We start from the raw sequence: 14,801 nt of genomic DNA on the forward strand, positions 1-14,801 counted from the left end.
AACTCCTGGTTCAACATTTTTTAAACAAAAATTTCTAATTCCTTGGTTTGAAATGGCTTTTTGTGTCCACATTTAAGCTAATTAAAGCTAAAAAAATCTTATAAAAATTTTAAAATGGTCAAAATAGAAACAAAATGCTTTGAAATTATCAAATAAAATATTTCAATTGACCCAAAACTGCATTTTTCTTCAATTTTCAGTTCAGAAAATGTTCAAGAGTTTGACTTTTTTGGGATAGGAAAATTGTTTGAAATCTCAAATGTTCATGGAACAGGAAAACTATTTCTCATCCAGCTCTAGGTGTGATGTGTTTAATCAGATGCTAAAACAACTCTGAGTAACAAACCCCTTCCCCCTCCACACACTTGGATATATCAGCAGCCACATGACTCTGCCAAAACTGCAATGGTTTATTGACAGTCATCCTCAGCTCTTGCATTATTCCTGTAGAGGAAAGTACAACTGGACAACTGAAAAAAAACACACCTTCCTTTTCTTTCCTACCAAAAAAAAATATTTCAGATTCTGAGCATATGAATGAGCCTTCAATCTAACCACTGAATGATTCATGAACCTTTGATCTTCAGATTTAACTGAATATGTAGAAGTATCAATTAAAAATAAATAATGAGACACTTGTACTTGCAAATTGCTCTTTATTAAAGGTTTAACTTGCATAGTTTCTATAGACCTTCTCTATCAGATCTTGCAAAGCTGCACAGAATTAGAAATCGGAGAGGATAATACTGTACAAGAATAGTTTCAAATGTTGATAACAGAAGGGTGAGAAAAACATCTTAGTTGTATAACTGAGCTAAAAATAAAAATAAAGAACATTGGTACAATTGCACAATGCCGTCTTTTAGTGCTTTAAACATATGTTGAAGTCTCTGGGCCATATGCTCCCATGGCTTGCTTGCTGTGAAGTGAAGAAAAGTGTAGCAATTTGCCACCAATCAATCCTCAAAAAGCACAAGTGTTGGCCAAAACGTATTACTTGGTGTGTGCTAAAATCAAATTACAGCTGAAAATTGGTAGGTGAACCACAGGAGAACCATAAAGAGCTCAAACTATAGGGGTGTGGTCTATGGACATGTAGGAGGAGTCAGGAGGAAGTCAAATGACTATATATGTTATCATGGAAATATAATGTCACATGCTACGGAAAATACACTGCAAATCAGCTATTGCCTACGATTCAAATCCTATCCCTTGTGCACAGCATAGCTAACTGGTTGTGTGCAGGGGAGTTTGGTGGGGGCAAGGGAAAGACCAGAATCCTCCCCAAGATTACTCTAGAGATGCTACTAATGGTCAAATCTTACCACACTGTAAACCCTTAAATGTCACCGGCACTAGGGTTGGTACCTTTCTAACTGCTGGTAACCAGACCCCTGAGGCCCTGTACACTTCTCCACTTCTTCCCCCAACCCCATCGCCGCCTCTTCCCCCAAGACCCCCACTCCTGCTCTGCTTGTTCCCCCCAAAGCCCCGCCCCTGTCATTCGCTCCTCCCCCTCCTCCACTGGATCATCTCCACCTCCCTCTTCTTCCCTCCCCTCATCTCCCCCAGCTGGGCTCCCTCAGCTCTAAGGCTGAGATGGGAGCTGCTGCAGCCTGAAAAGGAGCCTCCTGGAGGTAGGAGATGGCCCCAGCTGAGCAGGGGCTGGTGTGGGTTAATGAGCTGGTGCCTCCCCATGCCTTGCAGTAACCAGATTTGTAGTATCTGGCCAGACACTGCCTGGTCTCCTTTTTGACTGGACTTTCCAGACAAAAACTAGGCACCTAGCAAGTCTAAATGGCACCCAAACACAGAAGCCAAAAATCAGATTGTCCAGGTAAAACCTGGAGAGATGGCAACCTTAGCCACTGCTCACTAGGTTTCATGCACCCGCACTGATCCCAGCTTTAACACCTCATCCCTCGCTAGATTGCTATGTCTTGGTTCTTTAAGGTGGACTTTCCTAACCATGGCCCCTGTGGTTCACATCCAGAACAGATGCCATGGTACGGATGAATCCAAAAGGCTGCAGCCTCACTAATCTTTTCCATTCTGTGAAAGGAGAATATTCGTCCCTCTGTATGAAGCTAAGGATCATGACTCAGATACTCGGTCGGTGTAAATGGGGATAACTCTATACAAGTCAATGGATATACGCACATTTACACCGGCTGACTGAGGAGCTAGCCCTTTGTATTTAATTACAAAAAATATGTACAGCCTTGTTCAAATGATATCTGTTGTCAGAACTGAAAAGTCCATTCTGCTGGGTTAACTGTGAATCACATGCAGGCGGTGGTGATGGTGGACATGACTACATGCATGCAAATGGGACTTGCGCATCCTTGCTGACAAGGCATGCCAGCTCCAAGATCAGCAGCTTCCATGAGGAATCTATGCAGGAGAAACCTGGCTGGTGGAGACTGAAGAAGTCTCTGTCTTGGTGCCAGCAGAAGCGTCGTCATCACCCAGCAGGTTCTTTCCACAGCAAATGGTGGTGATCATGCAGTTACGGAACTAGAGAAGAAAACAAGGTTGGCAGAGGTAACCAGCCGATGCAGGCAGAGTGACAACTGCCGGCCAACCCTACGCATTGTGAATACCCTTACGTTACATGGGTCAGTAATGCACCTGGAGGGATTTCTGACTAACACAATGGAGGAAATTCAAGGAACTATGGCTAATGAAAATGCTCCCTTGTAAAAGTCTGCACACCTTGGGAACAATCTAACTCCCACTGAAGTCAATGGAAAGACTCTCACTATCTTCAGTGGGACTTGCATTGGATCCCTTAGCTGAACAATCCTATTGAAGTAATGGGGCTTCTCATCTGAGTGAGGCAAGCATGGGTTTCTCTTGAGAGATCACAATTTAGTCAATTCACATATTTAGTCAATATTTGACTAAAATAATAAAAAATGCTAAAAATAAATAAATAAATAGGTAACCAAAACTCATGTTTTGCAGTACATTAGACGATCACACCAGGGATCTGGAAGGAATTTCTGCTCCTGATGTAGCATTGTACAGATGGCCAAGTGCATTTTGGGGAGGTTTTTGTGGACTCAATGGCCCTAAAGAACCAGGTGCTGCTCATTGTTGGAGGTAGAATACTAGACTTGCTACACCAATAGTTTATTCGCTCTGCCAAATCTTATATTCCTAACCCTTTCCCACTTCCTAAAACTAGCTACAGCTTCTATTCAGGTTTACCTTAACCTTACTGAGTACTCTTATTATTGGCTCTGTTAGACTAGTGCATCTCTACTGAATCAAAATGCTTGCACCATTGTAACTGAGATCAGAATACGGTCCTAGATATTTAACAAATTCAATGCATTGATCATTTCAAAGAGACAGTCCTGATGACTTCCAGTAGCGTTCAGTGGATTTAGGTAACAATAAAAGACAGCAAGACAATGATTCGATGTCCCTTTTTATTACAGAAACAAAATTGCCTTGAAAAAGCCCGATTTGCGCCACATTGAGCAAAGAAGAGCTTTAAAAATATGATCTAGGTGCTATAACTCTGTAAGCTATTAAGAAATTAAATACAAAAAAGAAAAAGACCAGAGATTTGCCACTTACCTGTTTGTTCATTACAATGTAAATCACTGGGTTGTAGATAGCAGAGCTCTTAGCGAAGAAAGCTGGGATAGTCATGAAGACAGGGCCAAAGTCAGATCCCTGGTGGGTGAAAATGTAGAAAGCTACGCTGGCATAGGGGACCCAGCAAATGAGGAAGGAAATAACCATGATGATGACCATGCGAGTAACTTCTCTTTCGGCTTTCTGGGTGGTGGCAGATTCCTGTTGCTGAGCGGCAGCCTAAAGAGATAAGACCATTGAAATGAGGAGGGTGCGGCGGGGGGTATATTGGGCACTCCTGAGGGAATTCTGCACCAAAAAAAATAAAAATTCTACACATAGTATTTTAAAATTCTGCATATTTTGTCAATACATAAATGTGGAGGCTTCAGCATGGCAGTGGGAAGCACAGGCCACTTAGTGCATGGAGGTAGAAGATCACCCTGCAGCCCCCGTTGGGGCACAGACTTGGTCGTGAGGCTGCACCTGACCCTGACACAGCGCCAGGGCTGGGCCTGCCCCAGAAACACTCCGGACCCCTCCCCTCCATGCCAGGTGAACCAAAATAGTAAGGGAGAGGGATAGAGTCTCACATGCATGCCCAGCCTAGGCCCCCAATCCCAGTGTGAGTCGGCAGACTCAGCCAGGCAGGATCCAAGTGTGGAGGGGCTTAGTGTGGGGGGATCCAGATGTGGGGTGAGAAGGTTCTGTGTGAGGCAATCTGAGTGCAGGCAGCTCAGTGAGGGGTCTGGATGCACAGGGGCTCACTGGAGGATCTGGGTGCAAGGGCAATCGGACTCTGCAGAGGAGTCCAGGTGAAGGTGGCTGGGGCTCAGTAGGGTTGGGGTCTGGGTGTTGGGGGATGGGACTTGGGGGGCAGGGTCTAGGTGTGAGAGTTCAGCAGGGGGATCTGGATGCTGGAAGAGTGGGGCTTGGTGGGATAGAAGTCTGGGTGCAGCTGGCTGGGGCTCAGTGAAGTGGGGGGGCAGGTGTAGATGCAGGGGTCCAGATGCAGGGAGGAGGGTCTGGGTGGGAGTTTGGGGGGATCCAGATGCACAGGGAGCTCGGCAGACAGGTGAGCAGCTCCCCATACAGTGATCCCCCCCTGCTTCTGAGGACTGATGGGGGTGGGAAGCAGGGGGAGGGTCCAGAGCTCCGGCAGCCTGTGGAGGTTTCTGGGAGTGGGTCTGACCCAATCCCAGCCCCTAGCCCCGGCTGCTTCTTGCAGGGGAAGAAGTAGGAAGTTCTGTCCTTCCTCACCCCCAGCCCAGGCAGAACTAGCAGCTGAGCCTGGAGCAGGGTAGGAGCACCCTCACCCCCATGCAGGGATTTCTCTCTCCACTGGCTGCTCCAGGAGCCCAAAATGATGCATCCATGCTAGTGGGGAGGGCATGTGACTGCTCTTGAGGCTTTTGTTTGCTTCCCCATCATTTTCTATGGGGAAACAAAGAAATCTGCAGGGGATATGAATTCTGCACGCGTGGTGCAGAATTCCCCCAGGAGTAACTGGGGGACATGCTGAAACTGACTATCCAGGGAGTTTGTGAAGGCTTTAGGAGTGGGATGAGCTACAAACATCAAATTCACATCACCCTAGCTCCTAAAATGTCAGGGCTGATTGGCTCTGGGGTTATGGTTCATTCCACCACAGGAATCGAGCCAGCTGTGGAGTTCAGATCTGAATCTGAAGTCTCCCAGCATCTGGGGTAGGGGAGAATAGGCTTCAGATGCAGGTTTTTGGTCACCTCTAACAGGTTTTCCTACCTCTTTAACAGTGCAGACCAGGCGCCCATAACAGAAGGAAATGATGATCAGTGGAATGAGGAAGTGAACCACAAACATGTAGATGACAAAAGATTCATTGTGGACCTCAGGTTTCAGAGTGTAATAATCAATTCCACATGAGCACTGCAAACCCTCTGGGATGTACCTGCAGTTAAACCAATGAGATTAGTGTCTGCTCTTGAGCTGGTGAATGAGGTTGCTTTACTTGGAATGCTCCTAGAGAAATATGTAAAACACCTCATTAACTGCTGCTAACACCGTGCTAGCTGGGGCATCATTTCAGAAAATGTTCAATCCATACCTAGACCATCCAAATAGTGGAGGAGCAGCACAGGCCAGGGCCATGACCCAGGTGAAAATGACACCCATGAGGGCATGGGTCTCACTAAATCGGAAGTTGCTCATGGGCTTGCAGACAACCACGTATCTTTCAATGGCCAAGACTACTAGGGACCACAGAGCTATTTCACCTGTAAAAGAGAGAGAAAGAGAGATAGACACACACATAGACCGTTACCAACAACAGAAGAAAAAGAAAACATGTAGCCATGTAAATGAGTCCTTTTCATAGATTCTAAGACTAGAAGGGACCATTGTGATCATCTCATCTGACCTCCTGCCTAGCATAGGCCATAGAACATCTCCAAAATAATTCCTAAAGCTAGTGACTGAAGTTGGATTAATTTTTACATTATAGTTTCCACTGAAGTCTCCAAATGGCAAAGAAATCTAGGTAAGGTTTCAAGGAATGTTAATGTCATACATCTGAATTAAAATATAGTAAGGAATGCACAAATATCTTATTCTACAACTGATCACTGAACCCATCATTTTGCTAGTGTTTTGTGCCCTGCTACACCATCCTATCACATGGACGAGTTCAATCTCTCCTCTCCACATTTGTATCTCTACTTAAAAATCCATGAGCCAGATTCCAAGATATAATAAGCACTGACAACTCCCACTGATTTCCACCCACTGCTCAGTACCTCTCAAGATTAGGAGTTGGGTTAGTAAGGGCATTTTAAAGGTGACCTATACAGGAAGGGAAATTGGGCGTGTGCCCTTTTTGCCTACTTTACAATGGATAAAGAAGGCTGGAAAAGTTGTTGTCACAACCGCAGTATTTCCTTTTCCTGCTTGTTTATTTTGTCATAAATTTAGGTCTACGCATGAGGACTGTATGGTGGCTGGAGAACTAATGAAATGACCTCACAAGACAGATATCTGAAAACTGAATTGAACTGAGAGGGGAAGGGTTTTTTAGTCCCACAGTTTAGCCTAAAGCCTGATTGATATTGGAAGAAAGGATTACTTTGTTAAAGGCTAAATAACCCGGCCTCTTCAATGAGAGTATAAGAGTTCACAACAGACATGAGCTGAGAGTCTCAGAAAGTCCTCAGCAACACTAGGGAAAAGCAGATTTGTTATTTCTAAGGCTAAAAGAACAAGGCAAAAAAGATACAAACCGAACATTTTAAAATCTGTTGTAGGTCTCTTGTCAATCCTACACTCTACATTTTTCAGGATACTCAATAACTGGACTTCCCCCAAAGCGCTAAAAGAAGGCAGAAAATAATGGTGCTTTATTTCTTCTTCCCCATTTATTTCCTGCCTTGAAATATCACATCTTTAACTTAGCCTAAATTGCAACGTAATTTCTCTATTCCAGCTGCCTTTTAGGGTGCACATCAAGACAATCTGATCTCTCTCCTAAAATCTTGGGGGAAACCCAAAAGGAAAGATTTTAAAATTACCTCTTGGTTATTTACACCAAATGCCACCCTTGAATGGAAGCCAGAAAGAGAGGAAGACTGCAAATAACGTGGAAGCGAACAGGTCTGAATGACATCAAGCATCTCAACATGCAATGGGAAGATTTGGAGAGAAAGACAGTTGGAAGGCAAGGATGGCCAATGTAGGTAGGCCAGTGTGCAGCAAAGAACAGAAAGGACCATGGTCTAAAGTAAAGTTTGCTTATTTACACATGTAGAAAACTTACCACCCAGTGTAGCAAAGAAACCTTCAACGTTGCAGCCTGTTGTCCCAAAGATAAAATAACCATGCATTGAGGTGTACATGGTGGTGGTGAATCCTCCAAAGATCATGAAGAGGTTAGCAAAGGCCAGGTTCAAAAGGATGTAGTTGAGGGGTGTCCGGAGTTTCTTGTGTTGGATGGTGACATACAGAGTCAGGAAGTTGACAGGGAAGCCAAGGAGAATCAGCAGAAACATGTAAGCAGACAGTGCAGAGAACTTCCATGGGTCAGCGAGGTAGTACTGAGGATACTCAAATGGACTCCGTACTATCCCTGTCTTGTTGGACATGGGCACATAGAAATTTGGACCCTCTGTTCCATTCATGGTTGCAGTTCCAGAGGTATTTTTGGTCTTACACGTATGTTTTGCTTCCTTTGAGGCTCCCCTCTTGAAATTCACCTCCTTCTTAACGTTTAAGCAGAAGCTGGCTATGCTATTCTCAGTAGTGCAGCTTTTATAAAGTGCCACCTTGGGTAAGCTTTCAACATCAGTGTCAGCATGATTAAGGCTTATGGCATTATTGATCATAATAATCCAAGCTAGGATTTCAACTGTTAATTGGCTTTCCCAGGAAGGTGTTATGGCGACACCTGTTCCTGGGCTGCAAAATGGTTACCAGACAATACTGAACTCATATGGTTAGATTCGCAAAAGGACTTAGGCACTTATCACTTCCATTGCCTACATTTTAGAATGAGGCCCCACTAGGATTCCCCCAATCCCCAGCAGCTGCTGCCAAACCCTAAACTCACTTGACGCCTAAGTTTTTGCAATAAAAGTTCCCTAGGCATCAATGTTTCCACCTCTGGGCATAGGCACTGCAGACCTCCCGACACCTAAGCCCCAGAGCCATGCATGAATGAGGGGGAAATAGGCATTTCTCCACTTAATTCACCTGCAGGATTGGATGGAGTAAGCGTGCACTGAGCTCTTCTATGGCTCAGTCCCTCTATAGGTGAGCTTACACAAGATGGCAGCAGAGGAAGAGCCCCTTCATGACTTTTAGTCCACTGGAGGGTACTCACTTGTTTGTGGGAGACCCCCGGTTTAAGTCTCTCCACTTGAAGGGGAAAGAAGGGATTTGAACTGTAATCTGCCATCTTGCAGGTGACTGCATTCATCACTGGGCTATGGGCTATTCTGAGGTGGAGATCTCTCAGACTCCTGTCAAAGCTGTTCCACTGTGGATAAATAATTTTAAGAAGTCATTGGAAGAGAGGGACTGGATCCTCAATCTCCTTTGCGCTAGCCACAGGGCTACAGAGTCTCTCTCATGCTTGCGTGCTGTCTCTCTGGCCCAATGGCAATTCATTATTTATCAAAAGTGGAATCTCTTCAACAGGAAGACTGAGGGAGTTCTCTCCCCCAATCATTACCCAGAGGTTCAAGCACTCACCTAAGAAATGGTGGATCAAAGATAATCTCTTCTCCCACTCAGGTGGGGAAGAGGGACAAACCAGGGGTGTCCCACATCCCAGTAAGGTTGCCACCTTTTTTGAGGTAGCTGTCCTGGGAAAGCCGTAAAGAGTGCTCAGTATGTACTGCCAGCTGTCCAGTTTTATAGGCTCAGGATCATCCTGGCGGTCTCAATCTCTTGTACTGCACAGGTGGCAATGCTACAGGTGAGTAACCTAACCACTGGGCTTATAGTTATAACCCCAAGAAGGGGTTTACAGCTGAGAATCCCAACCAGAGGGAGCCCGGATTTAGGTGCCTAGCGTACACCCCTAGGCTCAGTGTCTCCCATTGGCTAGCTTAAACAAGGAGCACCTAGTGTGCTGGTTTTTGTGGTCCCATTCTGAGGTGCTGTCTCTCCCCATTCCTAGTAAAGGGAGCCTAGGTGCCTAAGAGTGTGGTGAATCCCGGTGATTTCGTAGGTGCCTAAGAGTGTGGTGTGGCAATGCTCAGCATCACCACACCTGAGTCCCTTTGTTAATCTATAACACACAGATATCATGTACAGAATAGAAGGAAAACCAGATAACAAGTGTAACCTCTGCTTCCAGTCACAGCTCTGCCCCATGCCCGCTGTGTGCCCTTACGCAATTCACTGAGGTGCACATTTTCAGAACTGATCGCTAAGATTGAGTCTCTCCACTTAGAGATGTAGAGCTGATCACCAGTAGCTTGCATTGATTTCTTCTGAAAGTTGAATGCCACATGGCTAAAGCTGGGCAGCCAGAAAATAGAGGTACCCAATAATAGGCCACTTTCATGGGCAGTAACTGCTCTGTCCCCCGTTGCCCCATCTGTGCAATGGGGATCATATTTCTCTACTTCCCAAGGGTGTTGTGATGTTTAATTTGTTAATGGCTGTAGAACACCTTGGGTTGCTCTGGTGGAATGCACTAGAGAAGGCAGAAATATAATTCTCAGCAGACGTAGGTGTGTAGTAATTATTTTTGATTGTAGGCATGTCCAGTACCTGTATTGTACTTTATTGAAGTGCTAGCACAGTGTAGGCAGGTTGCAGGGATGAGTTTTGAGCCCTTTTTACTCCTCCCTCAAAGGAACGTGTAACTATGATGGAAAAACCACATTACGTAGAGTGGGATAGAGGCTGGATGACTCAGGGAACTGATAATGGGATATGCAGCCTTTGAACTCTACATCATCATCAACTGGAGCTTGGCCCAAGCCCTGTTATCATCTGAAAGCTGGTCTGTGGCCCACGTGAAATGAATTGGTGGTCTCAATACAGTTCCCAGCAGCCAGATATCTGCTCCATAACTGGCATCCCAGCTGGAGCCTTGACAGCAGAGAGGCCAAGGACTGAATGAGCTAGTTGTTCTATGATGCCTACAAGCTTTAGCCTACATCAGCCACTTGCCTTGTCTGCCCTATATTGTGCAATAATGGGAGAAATGAAGAAGTGAAACATTAACACCTGTCTCTCGGTCTCCTGTTGTATCATCTTCTCAACTTCTTCTGGCAAAGCTTGTCTTTATTTGCTATTTGTCCAGCACCAGTGGTAGTGCTTAGCAAATAATAATTCCCATCTCCCTCTTGCTCAATGGGGAGCGGCACATTTGGCAGGGCCATGTAGCAACTCTCACAGAACTAATGCTAATGTTCTGTTTGCTCTGCAGGAAGTCGGGGGACTTCACTCTCTCAAGCTGCCACTCAAACTTTTCTGAAGCATCAACTTACTAAATCGATAAGGCAGCAATAGATACAGGGGAATCTGCTGTTTGAAACTCCCAGATATTCCATGCTTCTATGTTTTCCCTCTCAGTACATTGAGAATCATTTTAAAGTAATTATTTAGACTGAAAAAATTTAATTGGACATTGGTTGTTTTAAAGTCTCTAGAGTCCATGGGACAGTACGTACGGGGGACGAAAATACTGAAGTTAACAGTAGAGAGAGAATCTCTTATGGAGAACGCGATTCTCTCAAGAATCACACCACCATTATTACTGCTACTTAAACCCCAAATCTATTTTTCCTCTGCCTTTTTATTACATTTTGTTAGTGATAAACAATATAAACTTAGCATGTAACACACTCAGAGTGCTATATAAACATTCACTAACTCTCACCACTCCAGTCAGCTGGGAAAGGATCATCTCCCCAGTTTTACAGATAGGGAAGTAGAGGCTCAGAGGCCAGCTCAAGTCCCGATAGCAATTTTGGCTAGAGCGAGAATGCTGGGCAATGCTTGTGTCCCATCTAGTCTTATTTCTCCAGACCAGGCTGCTCCCACACCTTGTTAACCTAGTATATACAGCAGGGGTAGGCAACCTATGGCATGGGTGCCAAAGGCACCATGTAAGCTGATTTTCAGTGGCAGTCACACTGCCCAGGTCCTGGCGGGCTCAGCATTTTAATTTAATTTTAAATTAAGCTTCTTCAACATTTTAAAAGCCTTATTTACTTTACATACAATAGTTTAGTTATATATTATAGACATAGAAAGAGACCTTCTAAAAATGTTAAAAAGTATTACTGGCACGTGAAACCTTAAATTAGAGTGAATAAATGAATATTTGGCACACCACTTCTGAAAGGTTGCCAACTCCTGATATATAGCTTAGTTACAGGAAAATGGAGTAAACTGACTTCCTCCTGCATCAGCCTCAAACTCTAGCCCTTATGTTAAAGAGTCAGTAGAGAGATTTTGCTCAAGTTTTATATCCAGGGGTGCGCAAACATTTGCTCTCAGGAGACCATGCATGGAAAACTTCAGTCCCAGAGGGGAATGTCCTGTGGTCATAAATGTTTGAAAACAGATGTGTTAACTATTTATGCTAAATAATTTGTTCCACCTTGTATTTAGCTGACATTTTCCCCAGACCTGAATCATAGAATATCACGGTTGGAAGGGACCTCCAGAGGTCATCTAGTCCAACCCCCTGCTCGAAGCAGGACCAGTTCCCAACTAAATCATCCCAGCCAGGACTTTGTCAAGCCTGACCTTAAAAAGTTTTTCCTAATATCCAACCTAAACCTCCCCCACTGCAACTTGAGACCATTACTCCTTGTTCTGTCATCTGGTATCACTGAAAACAGTCTAGATCCATCCTCTTTGGAACCCCCTTTCAGAAAGTTGAAAGCAGCTACCAAATCCCCCTTCATTTGTCTCTTCCGCAGACTAAAAAATCCCAGTTCTCTCAACCTTTCCTCATAAGTCATGTGCTCCAGCCCCCTAATCATTTTTGTTGCTCTCCACTGGACTCTTTCCAATTTTTCCACATTCTTCTTGTAGTGTGGGGCACAAAACTGGACACAGTACTCCAGATGAGGCCTCATCAATGTCGAATACAGGGGAATGGTCATGTCCTTCAATNCTTGTTCTGTCATCTGGTATCACTGAAAACAGTCTAGATCCATCCTCCTTGGAATCCCCTTTCAGGTAGTTGAAAGCAGCTATCAAATCCTCCCTCATTCTTCTCTTCTGCAGACTAAACAATCCCAGTTCCCTCAGCCTCTCCTCATAAGTCATGTGCTCCAGCCCCCAATCATTTTTGTTTCCCTCCGCTGGACTCTTTCCCATTTTTCCACATCCTTCTTGTGGTGTGGGGCCCAAAACTGGACACGGTGCTCCAGATGAGGCCTCACCAATGTCGAATAGGGGGGAATGATCACGTCCCTCGATCTGCTGACAACGCCCCTACTTATACAACCCAAAATGCCATTAGCCTTCTTAGCAACAAGGACATACTGTTGACTCATATCCAGCTCCTCGTCCACTGTAACCCCAAGGTCCTTTTCTGCAGAACTGCTGCCTAGCCATTCAGTGCCTAGTCTGTAACAGTGAATGGGATTCTGCACTTATCCTTGCTGAACCTCATCAGGTTTCTTCTGGCTCAATCCTTTAATTTGTCTAGGTCCCTCTGTATCTTATCCCTATCCTCCAACTATCTATCACTTGTCCCACTTTAGTGTCACCTGCAAACTTGCTGAGTGTGCAGTCCACGCCATCCTCGTGAAGAAAAGCTCTATGTAGCTTGAAAGCTTGTCTCTTTCACCAATGGAAGTTTGTCCAAGAAAAGATATTACCCCACCCAGCTTGTCATTGAAAACAGTGTCACACCATCATGGGAATTGGAATGCCTCACAATATCAGAGGAAGACTAGGCTGTATAGAATATAGTATTTATACTAGGGAAATGGGCACTTGTGACATTTGTATAGAAGAGGAGAGTCTTTCTGCACACTTATATGCAAATACCATACTCTGAACTAAAGCACCATGTCCTCTCTAATAGATTACCCATTCCAAAACTCCACCTCTCTTAACTTTTTTTGTTACCAAAGCTACTTTCAAGTTGTATTGCAGTTATCTAAGCACCAACGTAGTTGTTAGCACATATACCTGGGCATAGACTAGGATTAAAGGTTTATCCTTCCAGATATTCAAATTTGTCACATTAAGCTTTGATGCAGTAAGCCTTTGCTGATATTGCAACTGCTGTCCACAGCTTAGAGCCTGAAGCGCGTCACACATAGAGAAGGCAAGTAGTAGTAGAGTAAAAGAAAAAGCATAGGACAAGTTTCAGAAAGTGTGTTTATGCTGCTGTCCCCACCAGGTCTAGTGAAGGGTAAGTGGATGAGGGGACGCAGAGCAGGAAAGGCCATTTTTGGTATGATCTTGTAAGCTGATAAAACTCTTAAAATAGGATTATTCTATCATGATGTTATTGTCAGAAGATGCTGAAGTTACATAAGAACAGCTTCAATGTCACAGGGCAAACTGGGACTATTACAGGATTTGGCCCTAACATTTATTTACACATCATGACTTACTTTTATACAGCATCTTTCCTCGAGAAAGCACCAAAAGCGCTTTTCAAATGTAAAATGCACCTATGGTCAGAAAAGTGGATCTGTAAAAAATAGAAACCTCTGTACTCAATACATTTTGCCTGTCTGTCATTACAAATCATAGCGATTTATTTTTACTGCTTTTCAGTCCTGCTGGCTTTGCAAAGCCAACACAATTATGGGAGAACGAGCTAGAATCTAATTCTGGCTCCTGTATCAAACAGAACTGTTTATTAATTCCAATTGCAGTCTTCATTGCATACAGTAATTTACGAGCAGAACTTTTAGATCAGTATGTTTACAAAGCTGGTAGACAGAACAGCATATTTTTTAAAGTGTCAAACAAAATTTGATTCAGAATCACTGAGAGAGATGGAAGCCCACTGAAGCTATTTTTTCACAGTCACTTTTTAGAGTAATTAAAGTACACATAGGAATCATTCCAATCACCACTGAAATTCTGTGATAGCTGTTTAACAGCATGCAGAAACACTGTCCAATAGTTTAGGACAGTAAGCAAAGATGAATATCATATTCCTTTGAAAACACAGGGAAACTTGTGGTAGGCATGATTATAATAACCATGCATGCTGTGTGCACACTCTTACCTGTTATCTACATTTGACTAAAAATAATGAAGAAACCTGTCACTTCTAGGTCATTAGCTCAAATTCAGCCCAAGTGGTTACCTACCCATAGTTGTTGACAGCTAACTAACTGCTTGTTCAATGGCCTATTCCAAAGTCCAACTATTAGTTTAGTGCAGTATACACATAATGAAAAATCATCACTTCAGTTAGCATCCTATAGGTCAGTACAAGCAGAAAAGCAAAGGACTGAATACGAATGCAAGATGAACTATTTTCTCTCCTCCTAGAATTACTCCCCACAGGTGAGGGTTGAAACACAGTTGTGGAGAAAGATTGCACAGAAACTATTCCTAGGGCACATCTTCACTGCAGAGTTAACTCAGGTGATCAGCACCTGGGTTAGCTTAGCCCAGATGTAAGCAACCACACTGCGAAGTCCAGTCTGAGTTATTGGTCCAGTCTGGAGCACATACCTGTATGAGGCTCTAGGACTTCTGGGATCATATCACATGGTTCTTAGTGCTACAGTAAG

The 14,801-nt window shown here is 44.1% G+C and overlaps 1 protein-coding gene across 1 annotated transcript; it reads right to left on the bottom strand.

Annotated features, from left to right (window-relative positions):
• Positions 1–2,394: 2,394 nt before the first annotated feature.
• On the bottom strand, positions 2,395–7,736 carry RHO (rhodopsin). The gene is made up of 5 exons (XM_032784259.1): positions 7,376–7,736; positions 5,675–5,843; positions 5,353–5,518; positions 3,589–3,828; positions 2,395–2,517 (listed from the first exon to the last, which is right to left on the bottom strand). Exons 1-5 carry the CDS (start codon positions 7,734–7,736, stop codon positions 2,395–2,397), a joined length of 1,059 nt encoding a protein of 352 aa, XP_032640150.1.
• Between the last annotated feature and the right edge of the window lie 7,065 nt (positions 7,737–14,801).

This window comes from Chelonoidis abingdonii, chromosome 17 (genome assembly GCF_003597395.2).
Source record: "Chelonoidis abingdonii isolate Lonesome George chromosome 17, CheloAbing_2.0, whole genome shotgun sequence".
In the NCBI taxonomy this organism is placed as follows: Eukaryota; Metazoa; Chordata; order Testudines; family Testudinidae; genus Chelonoidis; species Chelonoidis abingdonii.

Bases quoted from the DNA above. Each gene is read 5' to 3' on its own strand.
- RHO (XM_032784259.1), bottom strand. From the start codon at position 7,736: ATGAATGGAACAGAGGGTCCAAATTTCTATGTGCCCATGTCCAACAAG. The intron at 3,829-5,352 runs GTAGGAAAACCT...TTATCTCTTTAG, and splicing joins TGGTCTGCACTGTTAAAGAG to GCTGCCGCTCAGCAACAGGA. The intron at 2,518-3,588 runs GTAAGTGGCAAA...TTTCTTCTCTAG, and splicing joins ACATTGTAATGAACAAACAG to TTCCGTAACTGCATGATCAC.